Below are 16,168 nucleotides of genomic sequence, written 5' to 3'. Positions count from 1 at the left end.
TCAGATACGTAGCATATTGATTGGCAATCCAAAGGCACACATGTAGAAAGGCAGAGGGGGTGGGAATGGTCCCCCTTTAAGATTTTGGCTGAAAATGGAAAAACCAAAACAAAACATGGTCAAGTATATCTCATGGGTTGCAGAGGAACACATGCAATAGGGATGGATCTGTCAGTTTTTGTTTCCTTCTGTTTCTCTGTCTTCCAGTCATACTTTCAGTTCATATCTGCAGCCATTTGCTTTTTAAAAAAAAAATCCTCATGAAAATTCAGCAGCATTTTACGTGCGAATTTACCCTAATAAACACATCCTTGTACACAACTTTGATTAAGCCACACTTCTTCTTTTTGCAAACAACTCCCTAACAGAATGCATTTCTGTATGCTGTTTTCACTGCTGTACACACTTTTTTGTTGCAGAACAGAGCTGCAAGATTTGGAGACACGCAAATTCCAAAGGGTAGCTGTGTTTTAGCTGGCTTCTCCGTTCAAAAAAGTGCAAATTAAGATGCAAGCAAAATTACATTTCTCACCCCTCCCAATCCTACAAAATAAAATCATTTGAAGTTCTGACTAAAGTGTGACACTTACACAATATGAGTGCCATATATATGTGTGAGATAGATAGAGCATACATTTATTTTATTTAAAAACAAACAAAAACAAAACCAGCCATTTTAGACTGCAATCCTGAATGCACCTCCTGTGGAATATGTCTTAGTGAGCTCAGTTGAACTTGCTTCCCAGTAAGCCTGCATATTAGCAGTGGGTAGGACTGGGCGATATCTGGTTTTCAACATCGTGATATATTCCCAGCCAAACATCACGATATATATCGATATATGTCTGAAATAAGGAAGGAACTATGTAGAGGCATTGGTTGGCTTCACAGTTGTTCCCACATTGTGATTTTTGCATAACACACATACACACACACACACACACACACATCATGATTCGCGCTAGATTGCCAGCCCAAAAGTTATGAAACTGGTTTTGGACACTACAGTGGTACTTTGGTTCTCAAACGCCTTGGTACTCAAACAACTTGGAACCCAAACACTGCAAACCCAGAAGTAAGTGTTTCAGTTTGCGAACCTTTTTTGGAAGCCGAATGTACTCCGTTTTGAGTGTTACACTTCCAATCTGAGTGCCACACTTCTGTTTTGCGTGGCACACTTCTGTTTTGAGTGTTATGCTTCCATTTTGAGTGTTACGCTGAGGTCTGTCTGTTTTTGCTATTTCTTTTCCGTTTTTGTTTTTGCAGCTCTTTTTTGTTTTGTTTTTGTGACAATGTGGAACCCAGTTCAGCTACTGATTGATTGATTGTGTGACTGCAGTACAGTGGTGCCCCGCAAGACGAATGCCTCGCAAGACGAAAAACTCGCTAGACGAAAGGGTTTTCCGTTTTTTGAGTCATTCCCAAGATGAATTTCCCTATGGGCTTGCTTCGCAAGACGAAATGTCTTGCGAGTTCTTGCGAGTTTGTTTCCTTTTTCTTAAAGCCGCTAAGCCGTTAATAGCCGCTAAGCCACTAAGCCGCTAATAGCCGTGCTTCGCAAGACGAAAAAACCGCAAGACAAAAGAGACTCGTGGAACGGATTAATTTCGTCTTGCGAGGCACCACTGTACATTGTTTATTGCTTTCATTTTATGGGTCAATGGTCTCATTAGAATTTTAGGGTTACCAGACGTTCCCAGCTCCCGGGGACAGTCCCCAGATTTGTAAATCTGTCCCTGGACAAATTCCATCTCCAGAATGTCCCCAGATTTGCAATTCTGTCCCCGGGAAATGTGGCAGCGGCAGCCTCAGCAGCCTGGAGCCAGCCTGGTAGCACAGTTGGCTCTGGCTGACTTCAGGAGCTGCTCACTGCACAAATTGGGGACGTCCGGCAGTACAGATCTCCTGCCCCCTTCCCCCTTTGTTTTGACAGATTGGGGGAGGCTTGGGCGGGCAGGCGTTGCCCAGTTTTTTAAAAACTGTGCATTTATGTTTCACAGGGTGTGAAAGAAGGGCTTTGCACCTTTATACAATGTGCATGTGTGCTTGGGCCCAGGATCTTTTGCCTCACCATCCCCACTACTGACTCCCTGTTGCTACTCTGCTTCCAAAAAAAAAAAAAAAAGAGGGGAAAAAAGAGTGCCCCCAGATATCATCTGGTAACTGTACGTTAGATAGCAAAATTCATGTTAAATTGCTGTTTTAGGGGTTGTTTTTAAAAGTCTGGAACAGATTAATCCATTTTGCATTGCTTTCTATGGGAAAGCGTGCCTTGGTTTTGGAACGCTTTGGTTTTGGAACGGACTTCCGGAATGGATTAAGTTTGAGAACCAAGGTACCACTGTATATCGATATATCGCCCAGTCCTAGTGGGGAACCTTTTTCAGCTGCAGGGACACAGTCCCTCGTGGACAGCCTTTCCAGAGTCTGCATGTCTGAGGTAGCCGTGGCCAGCGGCAAAAGTGGGCATGACCAGAGGTGGAGCAGCACAATGGCTCTTACCATCTGGCAACAGGATACATTTCAGGCATGCTTCACACACGCAAGCACATCTCTTCATCTAGGCAAGCAAGAGGCATTGTGGAAGTTCTAGGGCAAAATCCAGCAAGGCAAAAGCACTTAAGGAAGGTGTGGAGCAGCCCCAAGGGCCAGACAGAGGAGATACCTGCAGGGCCACATTTGGCCCAAAGGGCTGAGGCTCCCCCATCCCCGCTGCATAGGAATGCATTCTCAGTGCAGATCCAAGTCTGCTCTTTTCGGGTGACCTGGTGAAATAACCTGCAACCCAGGGCCCTAGCACAGATGTCAACTTTTCATGCACCAGCAAAAGATACGGGTTGTCCATGCAGCACCCCTGCATGGAGACGAGAGGAGGCGGACAGGAGAAGGCCAAGCCAGCAGCAGTATATGGCAAACGAAGCTCCTGTTCTTCACATGGTGTACATTTTCACTGGCTCACGCAAAGGGCGCAGGAGGCGGTGATGCTCTCGGATCGTCTCGCAAGACTCCTGAGATGGCCAGAGGCAGCAGGTTTCGCAACACATTTGACGGCAGCTCCACTTGGAGCCAGAAGGTGAGGTGTCGGACGTCGGGGAGAAGTCAAAATCGGCAACCTGCGTTTTGACAACGGGGAAGACAAAGCCGGTTCCAAGAATGTCTCGGGTGACAAACCAACCCTCCCCGTGAAGGCTTAGAGAAGTTTAAGTATACTTGTAAGTTTGCATTTTTGGAAAATAGCCAGATGCATTCAGCAATGCATCTAATTCTGTGAAGAATTATGTAGGGTGGCGGCTACTGTGCTGGATTCGAAACCTGGGAGACCAGGGTTCAAATCCCCACTCGGCCATGAAGCTCACTGGTGACCTTGGTCCAGTCACTGCCTCTCAGCCTGGCCTGACTCACTGTTGGTGGGGAGCGTTAGGGTTCTTGCTCCGTGTTTGCAGTCATGAGATTCTTGTCTATCACATGACGGTGTATGTTTTCATTCCACAGAGTGGGAAGTGACGGAGACAGGATGTTTTGTACTACTGTGCTCCAGAATGTAGGACTATTGTCCTTTGTTCTTTCTCTCTTTGCTGTCTGATGAGAAAGAGGAAGGAGCTAAGCAAGAATGCTCCGAGTGTATTATATGTAAGTAAAAGTAGATTAGCCAAAATGCTGTGCTACTGAGTTCTGTTACGCAAAGTGCCAATACTTTGCAGGATCGTAAGTGTGGCGATGTCTGTTGGCATTGGTCGCTGGGATGTTCGGGCTGAAGAAAGCTTTTGAAGCTCCCGAACGACCGACCAGGAGGGAGAGAACATGCCAGTCAGGCATATGTCTCTGCCAGGGTCCTACACGAGAGTAGGACGATCCTAACGGGGGGACATCCAGGAACATGGGGTGTCAGGACCACAGGATCTAGCAGCGATCAAGGGTCAGAGTCAGGGGCTGCAGAGTCTCCATCTATGGAGTCATAGCCAAGAGACCATTGAGCCTGGGACTGATAAACAGGAGCCCATGGGAGGCAAGCTCTCATGCCTGAGCCAGGACCTTTGAGGGTGTGTTCCCCCAAGCTTGAGAAGCAAATTGCTTCCCGGCGCACATCACCAGTCGGGTGGCGCAGCTGAGAGCGTACTAGAAGGCTATGGAGTGGAGGAGGAATGACCTGCCTTCAGGCCAGAGTGTTGGCCCCTTTAAGGCACTAATGTCATGCACAAGAGGGTGGAGCCTAGAGGAGGTGGTCTGGGGGGCAGGCAGATGCTTTAAAAGGCTCAGTCTCCTCTCAGAAGCTAGCCTGGGGTCATACAGAGTGTGACCTGGCTGCCTGCTCTGTGGGATCTGGCCTCGGACCCGAACATGATTTGAGGAATGGAACAGAGTGGCAGCTGTGCTCCATGAGGCAACATTTCATTGCAGGCCCCGCTTGTGATGCAACTAAGGTTAAATTCGGCTTGCGTTCCTCAGCCCCCAATGTGAGCATAGCAGCCTTTACGGAAGTACCTCCACAAGATCCTTTTGCTGTGCGCTGCTCCGGAACGTCACGTAGGCAGCTAACCCCAGCATGGCTGATAAGAGGGTGATGCAAGGCAGCGCTAAGAAAGCTGGGTGGATGCCTGGAGAAGAGGAGAAGGAGGGTGCTTAGATTGGAAATCTAACAGGAAACATCTCAACGCCTTTGTGCGAATCTAAGGTGTGTGACCACACTTGGGCTTCTATGTCCAGCTCCTGTTGCCACAACTCAAAAAGGAGCAGCGTGATTTTTTTCCCCCAGCCCGAGGGCCGCATTGCCTTCTGGGAACCTTCTGAGGGCCACGTGTCAGTGGTGGGGGCGGGGCCAGATGCCAGAGTGGGTGGAGCAACCTATGCACATTTGACTTTGGTACAGCAGGGCGAGTTTCTACACACATTCACACGCCCTTCTCTAGCTGCCATCCAGAGAAGCGTTTCGGTGAGTTATTCCATGTAGACAGAAATGCTCAGGGTATAAAGCAGGGCTTGTGGGAAGAGATCTGAGGGCTCAGGTAGAGAGGCATGGAGGCCACATTGGCCCCTGGGCCTGAGGGTTCCTTGCACTCCTTGTTGTACATCTGGGAAAGGTATAGGAAAGGGGAACCAAAATGGTTGGGCGGTTAGAGCAATTCCCTCCCTAGGAAAGCTTATGGAATTACAGTGGAACCTCAGTTTGTGGACATAATCCATGACAGAGGCACGTCCGTAACCCACAGCTTTCGCATCCTAAAGCGGCGCATCTGCACAGGCATGATTTGGCGCTTCTGCGCATGCACGAGCAGCGAAACCTGGAAGTAGCCTGTTCTGGTACTTCCGGGTTTCCTGCGGTACGCAACCCGAAAACATGTAACCTGAAGCAGACTTAACATGAGGTATGACTGTAGTGGCTTTGCACTTGGGGGGGGGAGGGGAAATTGTGTGTGTGTGTGTGAGAGAGAGAGAGAGAGAGAGAGGGACAGAGGGAGAGAGAGAGAGAGGTGTGTGTAGGATTATGCAAGGGGTAGAAGAAGTGGATAAACTTAAGCCCCTTTTCTCATAATATTGGAACCCAATGGGGTCACCTAAATACGCTGATCAATCTTGTGCAGGAGGAGAAAAGGTGAAGGAATGTAAAGGGCCCAGTCGAAATGGAGCAAGGAGCACTGGTGCACACACCAAAACTTATACAGCACAAAATACTATTTATAATCTATTGGACTCCCTATCTAATGTAGCTCTTTGTTGGAGATGTGTAATATGGACAATGCTTCCTTGAAACACATGCTTTTACTGTGTCCCACACTAGGTTTGGGGAGAAAGTGCTGCTCAACAGAAGCAAGACACTACAGGAAAATTTAAGATATTCAGAAGTGAATAGGCTCTTGAACTATATACCCATTGTATGGAAATTGACAACAATTGACAGCGAAAATGGGTTCTAGGCACCCTAATGGTGGCCAAGAGACTTTTTATAAATGAAATTCTCCTAGTGTGTGTGTGTGTGTGTGTGTGTGTACGTACACACACACACACACACACACACACACACACACACATATATGTGCTTTCCAACTGTGGAGTAGCTTTTCTCCTAACTCTCACCTGACGGCCTCACTTGAATCTCCTGGTACGACTGCAACATGTTGACCCCATTCTCCACTCGCACGCTAAGGCAGTACTGCCCAGCATCCCTGAAGACGTGGCTCAGATTGTAGTGCGTAGCGTTCATCGCCACCAGGTGGCAGTGGTCCCTGTCGAGCGGAACGCATTCGGTCTTGATTAACCAGCACAAGTGGAGAGGCAGGCTGGGAAGAAAGAAGGACAAAAGCTCTATTCTGCTTTAGGTGGCCGGCGCTGCAATTTTCTGTGTGCCAACTCAGAATCAAGCTGAAATGGGACTTTATCCCAGGTAGGGATAAAGGATACATTTGATTCCTCTCCCATTTCAAAACAAGCCTACCAAACGGGGAGTTTCCAAAACAATGCGTGAACCGAAACACTGGGATCTTTTGACATGTGCTGACTCAATTTTCCAATGCAGCTCTCCAGCCAAGTAAAATGTGTACAGAAATGTACAGAAATGCACACACCAGGGTGGAGTGTGCATTTAAATGTGTACATTAGTGGGAAATGTGATTATTATGATTATATTATTATTATTATTATTATTATTATTATTATTATTTATTATTAATTGAATTTATATACTGCCCTACACCCGGAGGTCTCAGGGTGGTTCACAGAAAAGATCACAATATATAAAATCAAAATAAAAGCAATAACTTAAATAACACCCCCCCCAAAAAAGAGACACATTTTAAAAGGGTATAGGATGTCAATCAGGTCAACCAAAGGCATGTTTAAAAAGGAACATTTTTGCCTGGTACCTAAAGGTGTACAATGAAGACGCCAGGTGAACTTCCCTGGGGAGAGCATTCCACAAATGGGGAGCCACTGCAGAGAAGGCCCCGTTCTCGTGTTGCCACCCTCCGGACCTCTCAAGGAGGGGGCACACGAAGGAGGGCGTCAGAAGATGATCTCACCTGGTTGGCCACTGTGAGAACAGAATCCTGGACCAGATGGGCCATTGGCTTGATCCAGCAGAGCTCTTGTTATGTTCCCCTACGCACACATTCTACTACGTATTTTCTTGCCTCTGCCAAAGCAGAAGCGTGACAATCTGGCTGGCAGTGCAAATGGATAAGAGAGCCAAAAACAGCCGCCGCTCCAGATTCATTAGCTCAGCGACTGTTTTTAGAGATGATGTGGCAGATTTTGACCAGCAATGTGACTGTTGTGTCTTGAAGAAGAGTCAACAACAGACCTTTGTCCTGCTGCGTTTCGGGACAGATTCCTGCTCTTTGGACCTCCGTACAGACAGCAAACACCAGCTATCTCATCCTTCAGAGGTTAGCTGCTTGCTTCTCCCTGCTGCCCGGGGCGTAGTCTGCCCAGTGAAAGCAATGCACTTGGCCGTGTTTACTTCTGATCTAATAAACACCCTTGATTTCATAGAGCTGAAAGGGACCTCTGAGGGCCATCCAGTCCAACCCCGTGCAATGCAAGAATCTCAGCTAAAACATCCATGACAGATGGCCATGCAACCTCTGCTTAATAACCTCCAAGGAAGGAGAGTCCACCACCTCTCGAGGGAGACTGTTCCACTCTCGGACAGCTCTAACTCTCAGAAAGTTCCTCCTGGCGTTTAGTCAGAACCCCCATCGTTCTACCCGGACACTGAGGTCCAGCGTCGAGGGCTTTCTGGCAGTTCCCTCACTGTGAGAAGCCAAGTCACAGGGAACCAGGCAGAGGGCCTTCTCGGTAGTGGCGCCCACCCTGTGGAATGCCCTCCCACCAGATGTCGAGAACAACTACCAGACTTTTAGAAGACATCTGAAGGCAGCTCCATTTAGGGAAGCTTTTAATGTTTGATGCACTACTGTATTTTAATATTTTGTTGGAAGCTGCCCAGAGTGGCTGGGGAAGCCCAGCCAGATGGGCGGGGTATAAATAACCAATTATTATTATTATAGTTGGAAACTCCTTTCTTGTAACTTGAATCCTTGGGTCCAGGCACCAAATCCAGCCTCCCAAGACTTTCTGTCTGGCACTTGGGATGCTCCTCAAACCACCCACTCACCAGAGAATTCCTTAAGAGACAACTGATACACATTTCAGCTCCTGTTTCCTATGCCTTCAGGAGGTGCTTGTTGTCCTAGGAAACCCCAGAGGAGAATGCAAATAGCAGATCAGAAGGGAAAGCAGAATGATTTATATAGGTGTTTTTGTTTTTTTGCTGGCTGCTTACCTGCCTTGGATATGCAGCGATAAATTTAAGTTTTCCATCACATGAGCCTCTGTGGATCCAACAATGTTAATACCCCTGACAGCATCTGAGGTAGAGAGGTTAAGAACCGTAAGTTTGTGCTTTGAAGGAAGAGCATTCGGCGCTGGTGTTAATGTAATTAGTATTCTGGGCAAATCTGAGAGGGATAACATTGGAAGCACAACAGCGGGGATCATTCGGCTGGCAACTTAAGGGTTAATCCTGTTGCCAACAGAATTTGGTTCAAGCTGTGCACAGCCACCTATGCACAACCCGCATATCTGCAAACAAATGCAAATACTCCAAAATGTGCCACAGACCTCCTTACAAAGAGAACCCAACCTCCCCGCTCAGCAAAGTGAGCACAGTTAAGCATGTGCAAAGTGCTTTTCTCACTTCTTAACCAGATCCTCACAGCTGAGATGAGGGGAAGAATGCCCAGGCTAAAGAATGTTTTTTTTTCCTTCCCTGTGGGCCTGAGCTTAGACATGCTTTATTTTAGCGATGGGCAGAGATAACTGGAATCCAGCAAGCGAGAACATCTGAGGCCAGTTTGGGAAGGACAACACACAAACATTGTGTCTTTCGATCTCTGCCAAGCTAGACTGGTGACTGGGGGCGGCCGCTGAGACCACATAACACCGGTCCTGAAAGCCCTACATTGGCTCCTGGTACGTTTCCGAGCACAATTCAAAGTGTTGGTGCTGACCTTTAAAGCCCTAAACGGCCTCAGCCCAGTATACCTGAAGGAGCATCTCCACCCCATCGTTTAGCCCGGACACTGAGGTCCAGCGCCAAGGGCCTTCTGGCGGTTCCCTCACTGCGAGAAGTGAAGTTACAGGGAACCAGGCAGAGGGCCTTCTCGGTAGTGGCGCCCACCCTGTGGAACACCCTCCCATCAGATGTCAAGGAAATAAACAACTATCCGACTTTTAGACGACATCTGAAGGCAGCCCTTTTTAGGGAAGTTTCTAATGTTTGATGTCTTATTGTGTTTTGATTGTTCTGTTGGGAGCTGCCCAGAGAGGCTGGCGGGGTATAAATAAAAAAATATGATGATGATGATTTCTGAACCAACCCGGCATTACACTGAATGCTGCGGACTGTTCCTGTTCCATAGCCTACTCAAGAGTCTGTAGCTGCCCTGCCAATTTCAGGCTGCCCTCGGCCAGCTCCTCTTGTCTGGCCCTTTACAACAGTGGTCCTACCTGCCGCCTTCCTCCTCTGCCTCAGTGTCGCCCTTGTGGAACTCTGCAGGGAGGAGGGCGATGGGGACAAAAATAGAATTTGTTGGCTCTGGCTCTGGCCACTGTTGGTTTCCCTGCCTTTTGTGCTGCTAGTGCCACTGATCTGTAGGAAAGGAGACCAAGCCGACTCGGGTGGTCTTTGTTTGCGGATCAGATCTCCTGAACTTGTGTTCCTCACAGACCACAAGGGATGCTGAGTATAGCACTAGCTTTTCCCTGCCATTACCCATCAATTCCAACGCAGCAGAAAAATGCCCTGTTTTCTGGACCATCTTCCTTCGTTGCTCCATCCTGGTCCCATCTTGTCTCCATTCTGCTGTCACCTCCAGGTTCACGGTGCAAACCCCAAGTGTAGGGTAATTGTGGTAGACGGTGGGGTGTTCTGTTGTCATCTCGGTTCTGCAGGTGATGGGGAAACAGTGGAAATCAATTTCTTGTCACGCAGTGTTTGTGTGGGCATATTATTTGATGGTTTCATTCATGAATTGCTTCCTATGCATCTTTAACACCTGAGTAAGAAGAGACTATACGCCATCTGGACTGTGGCCTGGATTCAGTGGTGGAGTGGATCAGGGCCAATAAACTGTGTTTGAACACTAAGGATATGAGCTGAGCCTTCTGGATGGCTCATCTAGTCCACCATCCTCTTCTCCCAGTGGCCAACCAGATGCCTGTGAGAAACCCTCAACCAGGATCTGAGCATACAAGGACCCTCCCATCCTCTAGCCTCCAGCAGCTGGTATTCAGAAGCATTAGGGTCTCTAGCTGTGGAGCCTGAGCATAGCCAGCATGGCTAGTGGTCAGAGGCACTGTGGTTGAGTGGCTCTTATGTCAAAGAAATTGGTCAGCCGTCTACTCTAGACATGTTCCAATCCCTCTGAAATGAAGATCTAGGGCTAGGACTGGGAGATATATCAATATATCATCCAAAACTGTTTTGAAGTCCATACTGTGCTATTGGTTTCGTAATTTTTGACAATATATTGCGTATCATGATGTATGTGTGTGCTATGCAAAAATCACGATACAGGAAAAACCGTGAAGCCAGCCAAAGCCTCTTCATAGCTATATTCTTATTTCAGATATTGTGATATATCAGTATAACATAATGTTTAGCTGGTGATATATTGCAATGTTGAAAACCAGATATCAGTTACGACTGTTCTTGGCTAGGGGTAGTCTAGTCACAGTGATTCATGCCTGGTAACCTCAATTCTCAGTAACTGCAATGCGCTCTATGTGTGGTTATCATTCAGTGTGATCTCAGAGGTCCACCTGGTGAGAAATGATGTTTACGGGGGTGGTGGGGTCTGTCGGTAAGGATATATTAGTACAGGCATATAAATAATGGTCTCTGCTAAAAATCTGTATAAATAAAAGGGAGGGAAAGAAAAAATAGGGACATACCCATCTCCAAAATCCCATTTGTAAGTGAATGAAGCTGACTCGAAATAATTACTTGGGTCATGAAGTAAGAATGATACCCAGGTCTGGGCGCCTGTTGGAGTTCGGGAGTCAAGTTTGTCAAATACCTCATGGTCCTCTGTTTGGGTAATGGACAGATTTCCTACTATAAACTCTGTCGGGGGGAAAAAAATACAAAGAATATATTTAGTCACCTGAAGCTCTCTCAAAGACCTTCCCATCTAATGAGAAAATCTCTCGTTTATTCTTTTTGAGGACAGGCAAATACTGGCATTTCCCCAGCTTTGATCAAGTTTAATTGGTACATGGTATCAACTAAAATTTTAAGTTGCTCATCAGGGGGAAGTACATTTTAATGGAGCAAAAAAATTCTGAGTATTGGCTGAGACTAAAAAGTGGGAAGAATGGAAGCCAACCGCAATAAGTAGCTCCACAGACCAGTTCTATCTCTCTGTCCACCCTTCCTCTTAGAGAGGAAGGAATATAAGAGGACTTCCTGTTCCAGCTGAGCGTTGCTTATGCAACAGCGTCATCCTTAGCTTGGCTGTGTCTCCCAAACTTTGCTATACAGTACTTTTAGTCCTGACTTATGGCTTGCTGCTTCTTTGTTCACCCTGTGGTTCTTGTGTGGTCCTTATCACTGGTTGGTCCCATGATCCCTGGTTCACCCCAGCCAAGGCCTGGCTATGGCAGAGGGCTCTCATCAATTATGTGGGTGAGCAACAGAGATGAGCTTTGGAGTTGTATTGAGAAAGTATTTTTTGTGAAAAGGCAATGGTCACAGGGGAAGGCTGTCCCAGAGCCAGGAAGGGTTGGGAGGCGTCTGAGAACTGATGAGCCTAGGAAAACCAGCATTGTAAAGTTCCTGGACATAGTGGGAGTTCAACATGGCCAGTGGCTTCCCAGATCCAGCCACTGCCATCAAGGAAACCCTAGTCAGGTGAGTCATGGACAGGTAGACAAGGTCACAGGCAAGGGTGGAGAGTCCACCACAGATATTGCCTCCCTTCAACCTAGAGCTGGCCCTGTAGGACATCTTCAGAAGCACTGTACGAGACCCCCTTCTCTTACAGGAAAACATAATAAAATATGCACATTTTACCTGACACCTCTAGCACCGTTAGGTTTCTTGCAATGGTCTGACAGAGCCAGCAGTCTGTGTGCGTCACCTGAACGGAAACAGGAAAGACTCCAGGAAATGGGCTGGTCACTATAATTGTGGAGTCCGCGCCATGCTCGGAGCTCTCTACCAAAGTCAAAGGGGCATAAACCCAGTTGAAATGGTACTTCCGGTCACTAGCGGGTGAGTTGCCTCCATCCTTCACACGCAACGTGGAATGAATCGTAGCCTGTGCTTCTGTCGTGATGGGGCCATCATTGGTAATGTCCAAGTCATACAGGACTGAAGAAATAAAATCAATGTATACGATTTCAGAAATTCACAGTGCAATCCTAACCATACTGACTTCGAAGTAAATTTAAGCCCTGTTGAATTCAGAGTGATCACAGGTAAGACTGCAGCCTTAGCTATGGCAATAACAAAGCAAGGACCACTATCTGTTTTCATTTCCTAGACACACCATAGAGGAGCTCATAGTTGCTGTTTGTGGTCCCCTGTGGCTCAGATGCACAGCTCATATCTACAAAGAGCTGTGAACTCAGCATTGCGGGCCCAGTTTTGCAAAACTTCTGCCCTGCAGCGAACAAATAGGAACCCTCCCTGTTGAACTCCCAGGGCTTGGGGAAGACTTCATGATTTATTATTATTTCAGCAGGCATTTCAAGTTTTTATTTCTCCTAGTTTTACTTTTAAGTGAATTTTATGATGCATGCTTTATCCCTACTGAATGCTGCTTATGCAATATGGCATTAAGCTGTGCATGTACTACAGTCATACCTTGGTTCTCGAACGCCTTGGTACTTGGACGCTTTGGCTCCCGAACGCTGAAAACCAGGAAGTAAGCGTTCCGGTTTTCAAACGTTTTTCGGAAGCTGAACGTCCGACACGGCTTCCGCTCAAGTGCAGGAAGCTCCCGCAGCCAATCAGAAGCTGCGCCTTGGTTTTCGAATGGTTTCGGGAGTCCAACGGACTCCAGGAATGGATTAAGTTTGAGAACCAAGGTTCCACTGTATTTAAATAAATGAATGGTAGATTTTTCTTCTGAACCCAAAATATTTTCTGGGCAGGCGACAACTTGAGAATGAGCAACACTGGTTAGATATTAGTTGGATGGATTCATCTTGCTTTAAAACTGCAAATGATAAATGCGACTTATACTTCGAGCCTGGTGTTAATTTTGTGTTGATACTGATCTGGACATCTGGAGGGCTTTTATTAACTTAGATGTTAACCTTAAGACATATGTGCTGATGACTATTGTATCTGCAATGTGAACGAATGGTGGGGGGGGTTTTTTGTTACTATTGGTATTATTTATATATTATTTCTGTTTTTTATTGCCTTTAATTCTCTCCCCCCCCCTTCTGCCTTCCTTTTCTTTGTTAAACGTTAATAATAAAAAACGATAAATGGGATCCTTGAGCTTACAAGACTTTCCACAAAATGTTCTTCTGGAGACCAGCAGGCCAGTTCTTTGCCTCAGCAGAGTTTTCACTCTCACCTAAGGATAAATACACTGTACCACATTGCCTAGATTCCTAATGTACCTTTACCCAGCCATAACTGATGACAAATGTTAGCACACCAGTGTGATGAACAAATCCAGGAGTGTGATAAATCGCAAGCTATTTAAAGCCAGCTCTTTGAGAAACTGTACTTTCTCCTGCCACTTGGTTCCAAACTTTGGAGGGTGAAAAATGAGCAGGGAATGTAACATATTGGTATATGGTATATGGATGCTGCTTTTTGCTCATTTTATTATTACCGTATTTTTCCGTGTATAGCACACCCCTGTATATAAGACACCCACTTTTTGGGGGGACGACTCCAAATTAAGAAAATGGGGGGATACACTATCCATGTATAAGACGCCCCCAATTTTTAAGGTAACCCATGAAGAATTCCAAGGGCCACAGAGAGAGGCTTCAAAGGCCGTATTTGACCCCAGAGCTTTATCAGAACAATATCCTGCCGACCTGAATGGTGATGACTTTGGAAAAGAAACGAACATCTGTCCTCTGTACGTAAAGCAAATTTTGTAATTGTAGAGTTAAAGCCATCAGATCTGTTCAGCATGTTAACAGAGTACGGACTCAGTGACCGGGCTGTTTCCAAATGTTTGCATTAGCTTAAGAATACTATTAACAATTCCAGCAGCAGCAGCAGCAGCAGGAGCTTCTGTAAAGAGGTCATTTAACAAAAAGCAAGCTAATAAAGAATTACAATCAGGAACATCTTGTGGATTTGGCCAGGCTACTGAACCAAACAAACATTACCAGGACAATCAATTTTCACGTGGTGACTGGAAATTTTTCCACAAAAAGGCCAGAAAAGCATTTTTTAAAAAAGTGAATAGTAAGTTTATCTACCTTTCTAAAACTAATACTAATGTATTCTGATGGCCTGATCTGCACTGCAATATAAAATAATGTTTCAATGTGAATTCTTTCTCCTCATCTGTATTGCAGCGTAAACAAAGGTGTTCAAATCAAATGTTCAAAATTCCTCTCAGAGGCCCTGTCCCTAGGATTAAAAGTTTCTGATGCAGAACTGCTGTTTTTTGCTCTTTTCCCCCAATGGGGAAATGTCCTGGGTGAGAAAAGCTCCTGCCACGCCTTCTTCCATCTTGCACAGAAGCAGAACATAGAGCCATCAACTCCAGAGCTGCGAAAAGCCAGCTCTTCAGACAGTCACTGTCCACCAACTCAGGTGCCATTTATTATCTTTTAACCCCCTGGACCCTGAGATGTAAGGCAATTCTTGCCTGCCCTTCTTCTAGAGGTCTGGAATATAATTGAAATGAACGGTGCAATGTGGAACGCTAGATTTTAATGCAGCCCCTTGAATGCCAGCCAACACACCTTGATATTTATAGCCATGCTCTTGTGCCGGGATGCTGGCAGAATAAAATCTCCGGTGCATGTTTGCATCTCAGGGTTTACAAATCACATTGCTTCCCTTAGACATAGAGAGCTGACCAGTCTTACCTGATGCTGATCTGACATGGCAAAGGAGCAGCACACTGCAAACTACCTTGGAGAGGCTCAGAGAGGCAAGTGTCTGGGCCATTTAGAAAACAGCTTCCAAAGGAAATGTCATCGGCTTGGCTCCGGCAATTGCTTAGCTCCGGCAATCAGGCTTCATCTTCAATTGTGCTAGCTTGCCTTAAGGAGGAGACGGCCAAGTAGCAATGGCAAGTGCTGCCCCCTAAGGGCAAGCTGGTTGTACTGCACCTTGCACATTGTTCCTGCGCTGCAGATGCGGGTCGCATCCCATCCCTGCAGAAATGTTATTCCTAGATTTGTTTGTTTTTGTTTTAGATTAAAAGCAAAACAAATATACAGAAACGACAACCCCCAGAATATTGTGGCTGGGGAAAACTGCTGTTCTTTCTTTTAAATAAATTATGTTTATTGAGTTTTAGAGAACATACAGGAAGCACAGAATATAGGCAAAATCTGAAATCAACGGATTCACCTGTCCCTAAAATTAGGGGTAGGAAGGAGGAGGAATGAAAAACTGGATGGCAAAGGCGATGGAATGGAAGAGGCTGGCTGAGCAGAACACTGAACTGCTCCGCTACACTGCAACATTTTGTTGCAGGTCACATCTTTATTTCCAGTATGAAACAGAATGCAGGTTGCTAGCAGTGCATCCTTAGGAAATGAACTAAATACCAAACATTCAAAAATAAAAAAATCACATTCCTATATATATTCCTTTTCTAATTGATTTTGGTTTTTAAGTTGTAGCATTCTTCTGAATTTTTTTTTCATTTATTTTGCCACACAAGGACCTTATTTGATACAATTATGAATGATGACTAAATATGAAAGTTAAATAATATTCTAATACTTTAGGACAGATGTTTTGGACTACCCATCAGCCCCAGCCAGTCAGATTTGCAGTCCTGCTCTGGGTTGCTGAAAGTATCACATACAGTAACTTTATAGTCATCCACACAACAACCCTGTAAGGCTTGTCAATATTAATATCTCCACATCACAGGTGTTAGATTGAGGGTGACTGAGCATGGTGTGCCTAAAAGGATCTGATTCAAGGAAAATAGTGAAATTTCAT

General features: G+C 45.9%; 1 protein-coding gene across 2 annotated transcripts; it reads right to left on the bottom strand.

Annotated features, from left to right (window-relative positions):
- Nucleotides 1-2,019: 2,019 nt before the first annotated feature.
- TMEM130 (transmembrane protein 130) lies at nt 2,020-15,615 on the bottom strand. 2 transcript variants are annotated; one of them, XM_077918589.1, is made up of 8 exons: nt 15,076-15,615; nt 12,071-12,370; nt 10,951-11,122; nt 9,770-9,942; nt 8,279-8,363; nt 6,073-6,221; nt 4,483-4,595; nt 2,020-3,113 (listed from the first exon to the last, which is right to left on the bottom strand). In XM_077918589.1, the coding sequence occupies exons 1-8, from the start codon at nt 15,155-15,157 to the stop codon at nt 2,931-2,933; spliced, it is 1,257 nt and encodes a 418-aa protein (XP_077774715.1). In that variant the 5' UTR covers nt 15,158-15,615; the 3' UTR covers nt 2,020-2,930. The 2 variants fall into 2 exon arrangements, with proteins under 2 accessions (XP_077774715.1, XP_028562898.2); XM_028707065.2 differs by having other exon boundaries at nt 2,022-3,113; nt 6,073-6,275; nt 15,076-15,612.
- Between the last annotated feature and the right edge of the window lie 553 nt (nt 15,616-16,168).

Source organism: Podarcis muralis, chromosome 14, assembly GCF_964188315.1.
Source record: "Podarcis muralis chromosome 14, rPodMur119.hap1.1, whole genome shotgun sequence".
NCBI lineage: Eukaryota > Metazoa > Chordata > Lepidosauria > Squamata > Lacertidae > Podarcis > Podarcis muralis.
The sequence above is the reverse complement of the archived record's forward strand: the minus strand, read 5'-3'. Positions and strand labels throughout refer to the sequence as shown.